The sequence below is a fragment of the Belonocnema kinseyi genome, chromosome 1 (genome assembly GCF_010883055.1).
Source record: "Belonocnema kinseyi isolate 2016_QV_RU_SX_M_011 chromosome 1, B_treatae_v1, whole genome shotgun sequence".
NCBI classification, from domain to species: Eukaryota; Metazoa; Arthropoda; class Insecta; order Hymenoptera; family Cynipidae; genus Belonocnema; species Belonocnema kinseyi.
The window spans coordinates 171223226-171227667 of NC_046657.1; the positions used below are offsets into that span (position 1 = coordinate 171223226).

At 37.0% G+C, this 4442-nt stretch overlaps 1 protein-coding gene across 1 annotated transcript in view; it reads right to left on the reverse strand.

Annotated features, from left to right (window-relative positions):
- Positions 1-818: 818 nt before the first annotated feature.
- The window catches only part of LOC117173743, a 40809-nt gene continuing 37185 nt past the window's right edge, over positions 819-4442 (reverse strand). The window contains exon 2 of the mRNA XM_033362387.1: positions 819-1700. Within this exon, the coding sequence (XP_033218278.1) occupies positions 1252-1695 (444 nt within the window). The 5' untranslated portion in view covers positions 1696-1700 and the 3' untranslated portion in view covers positions 819-1251. The remainder of the gene's footprint in view (positions 1701-4442) is intronic.

The following is a 4442-nucleotide window of genomic DNA, read 5'->3' on the forward strand; positions in this document are numbered from 1 at the left end:
TTAGGATACATTGAACAAAAACTACTATTATTGCATACTTACGTGTGGATTTCAAAAGTAAGAAAATTAATTTTAAATTACAATAAGGCATTAAGCTAGTGTAATTCTAGCCTCTAAATAACGACCTTGTAAGTATATTATATTTATAAAGGCGTAAAAAATTATTTATGTAATTAAAAAGGATTAAGCACGAAATGATTGTGTGTATTGTGATTGATCGTGTAGGTGGTGATGCGGTCGACGAGGTAGAATTAGAACCTCAAGAGATACTTAATGAACTCGCAATTAAAATGCCTTTTGTAAATGAAAATAATAATATAAATCCTAAACTTATACCTCTGGAAGTGGTTTCATAAATATTTGCGTAACAAACTGTAGTCCTATAAGAAAATGGCGAGGAATCGATATTGAACTAGAGTGAAGCCTGGGCCAGGCGCAGCGATCGAGCCAGGCCCTGCCCAGATTTAGCGCTTCATTCTAGCTTGACCCAAACTTCATCACCAGGCCAGGGCCTACTTTTTCCAGGCTTGGGCCGGGTTAGGCCCACGAACAAATTTCCACACGAGAATCAAATCAACTCAATTCTTGGTAATCTTAGAAAGGAAGTGACTTGAGTATTTTACAATACAATATTAGATTTCTTTGAAATAAATTTAATATATTGCACTATGTAAAAATGATGGTAGAATTGAATTAATATCAGTACTATACGATTATTGGCATCGTACTCTAATCTTCTTCAAATTAAATTTTTATTCATATATTTTTTTAATTCATATTATCATTGCAAATTAAATTTCAAGAGAAAGCGATGCCAATAATCGTACATTACTGATAGAAGTTCCATTATTCTACCATTATTTCGACATATTACAGTCGAACCTCGGACGCCGTCACCGATCGGGATTCGGCGTATTGAGAGACTGAAGGCGTACGTGGTCTAACCCATCAGCCAATCGGCGTCAAGTTACAGCAGCATTATTATATTAATGTTATCGAATGCTTCGTCCCTGGGCTCATCACCTGATTCTTACAGTGTCCACGAAACAGCTTACGACAGTGTCCTAAGCTACAGCGTCCAAGCTTCGACTGTATAAGGAAAGTATGCCAAACAAATTTAATATTTCATTTCAAAATACTAGTCACTTCTATACTGAGGTTACGATGAATTAAACTGATTCGATAAAGAAAATATTTAGCTGGTAATACTTTGTCACTTTGTTATATCACCGATAGAAAAAGTGCCAGTCCCTAGTGGCGGACGTTGCGGGCAACCCCAAAAGTAGCCCAAGAAGGACGACTGGTTGTTTGCTGGAGCGCTCCGACGAGATCATAGTCATGTTTTGGTGATATAAAATGAAAGTGCGTCAGCATTGGATTCTTGAGAAGATCTGGCTGGGGAGGTTCGAGTCGTGCTTTTAAACCAAGGTCATCTTTTCTTTGTATGTAAAGATCGTATGTTTTAACTTCAAAATCATGTTCATCGCGGATAGTCTCGAGTTCTGCAGCTAAAAGATGGCCGTTTTGGGATGCAAAAGAAACGAATTCGCTGCCATTTGCAGGTGCAGATGTTAAGATAATCCCAGTTTGAAGTTCATTTCCTGGCTTACGTATATAAATGCGGCTGGGTGCAGGAATATTGACAACGGGTTTTACATGAGTATCTTTAATAATTACTCCACGGTACACGTACATTCCATCTAAAATTGTAGAAAAAAAATGTTGTAAGTTTTTTGTATACGGAAAATAGTTTTTTTCTCATGCATGTGCACAATAAGGCGATTATCTACTAGTGTAAAACTTTACAGATATTGTAAGAGCTGGGTGTCATCTTGTGTGCCGTTCTAGGTCCGTCAGATTTTTTTACTGAACATTATGTTAAATGTTTTGCTGATTACAAAAAACGAGGGTGCTCTCATGCCATTATTTTTTAATTCCATCAATTGTTAACATAAAAAATTAACAAATACGTTGGAAAATTAGGAAAATAAAAATGTGCTTTTTTGGTTAAAATATAGATGACACAACAAAAAGCTTCGAACATACGTTGGACTACTCTCAGAGGAACATTTTTTCTAAAAGAATATTTTTTGTTAAAAGTGATCAATTTCGAGAAGAGATCGATTAACGAAATAAGAAATTGTTAATCAAATCTTCCGGTAAATTATCCCAGGGTAATGTAAAGCCTTATTTAAAAATTAGCGTCAGCAATTTGAAATGAAATAATAACTGTTTGCGCTATAAATAATAATGAACTAAGTCTTGTTTTTATCTTCGAATAATCTCAGAGACTTGTAATGAAGCTGAATAATCTTCATAAAAATTAAATAATAAAAATCCTTTATACAAATATTTCTATTACTTATGCTGCGCCCATAAACCATCCATCATTATTATAAAGGTGGGGATGGGGTCTGTCACAGTTTTATTTCTCAGATATAGAAAAAAGGAAGAAGTATCAAGCTGGGAGGAGGAGGGTATAAAGGTATCTGAAAAATGTATTATGCATTTCTTAGATTCCACTCGAACTTTTTACGCTGTCAAATGCCCTTTTTCGTATCCTATTCTCAAGAAGTACTTAATTAAAGCTAAAAATTCTTGCATACCTAGAAATTTCCTATTCATTTAAGCTTAAATTTTGCATAATTAAGTGTCCCCAAATAAGAACAATACGCAAATTTTTCTAGAGCGGAGGAATTGGCCACAGACAACTAAAAATTAAAATAGGAAATTTCAAATTTGAAAAATATACAGTAAAACTCTAAGATAAGGCCCTCTGATATAGTTTCTCGAATGATCGACGCCGTACCAAGGGTAGAAGGAAAAGGGGCTTAGCGATACGATGCTGTAATCTAACGGAATACCTGTGTAAATGGGTCCCGACATTCCAAAAGTTTACTGGAAGCGGAAGAAACACACGACTAAGCAGGATGGCGAGCTCAGGTCGAGTAACAGGGCTTGTGGATTAGTAGCACGAAATTATTTATGTAATGTTAAGGGAAAATATCAGTGAATATGAATTTATCTTAAGCAAAAATGTTATACTACCGTGTAAAATGGATTATTTATTAAACCTCAGTTTGTCAAAGTAATGAATGGGCGCTATAGTTACATGTAAATGTTTGCGCCACGATATGAGAACCTCCATATATTTTTAACGTTAAACGGGAGGGGTGGGTCCAAATTTTTGTTACGGCCACGTTAAAGTTACATTAGAAATAGCGTTGCAAGGAGGGTAGCGGGTGTAAAATGGCTGCGAAAAACGCTACATAATATATGGACGCTCCCTATTTGGCGTGAAAGTGGGTGAAGGAAGAGAAAATTAGGAGGATTCTGGAGTCAATGTGAAAAGGTAAGGGTGGAAAAAATAATTCTAAGTTGGCAAAGGAAATCAAAGGTTAAAAAGAGAGCCGAAATAATAGTATTCTCGGCAGTGGAGGTTCTGTGCTGGTAAGAGCAAGACATATCGCAGTCGTGATAGACGAAATATAATCATGAAAAGCAAAGCAAGAAGTAATGAAAAATGAAAGCAAACTAAGGGAAAAACAATGTTAATAGATTACGATCTGACATATAAGGAAAGAAAAATACAAAGAAGGTTTAGGAAATAGCTAGGGATCAGAGACAAAAAAAGGGACAGGAAATCATGACAGGATTTCATAAAATACGCATACAAGGGGAATGGTGGATGTGGAACAAGGATAAAGAAGGACTTGATGGATATGATTCAGGTTTTTGCAGATAAGGAGGTCCGCCAGGGTAGGGTTGGGGGCGGGGAGTACTAGGGGCATAAAGTAAGAATAGAGAGAGAGAGAGATTTCAGTAGAAACATGGATGGAGGAAATCTACAAAGAGAAATAAGGATAGTTAGATCTTGAAAAAGGAGTAGAAGAGATCTGGATGGAACTCAGAGAAAAGGCAATGAGTGTTTTAAGGAAAACGGCATTAAAAAGAAGATCAAGGGTTCATCCAACATATACGTGATACGTTTGGGGTGGGGGGGGGGGTCTGTCGAAATATTATTCATGCAAAGACCAATGGAAAAAGTTTCATGCAGGGAGGGGAGGTCAGAATTTTCTGAAAAATGTATCACGTGTTTTGTGAATGGCCCCTAAAAAGTTTACTTAAGAAAAAGAAGAAGAATCAGAGTACTGGGGCAAAAGAAAGAGAAAGAAATGCAAAGAGAGCGAAACGAAGAATTAAACAACAGCAGATCGGAAGGGAAGGCCTGTGGTGAGAGTTCTTTAAAAGGTCGTTGAGGGGGTCAGACGAGAGAAAGGTAGATAACTGGATCAGAGAAAAGGGAAAGGATCAGGTAGTGGACTTAGGAGAGGAGGACATAGAGGTGCAGATTAAGAACTTAAAGAGAGCAAAGGCGCTAGACAGGGGCGGGATCGATAATGAGACGTGGATATACATTTTACAGAGAGAGGGGGGGGGGG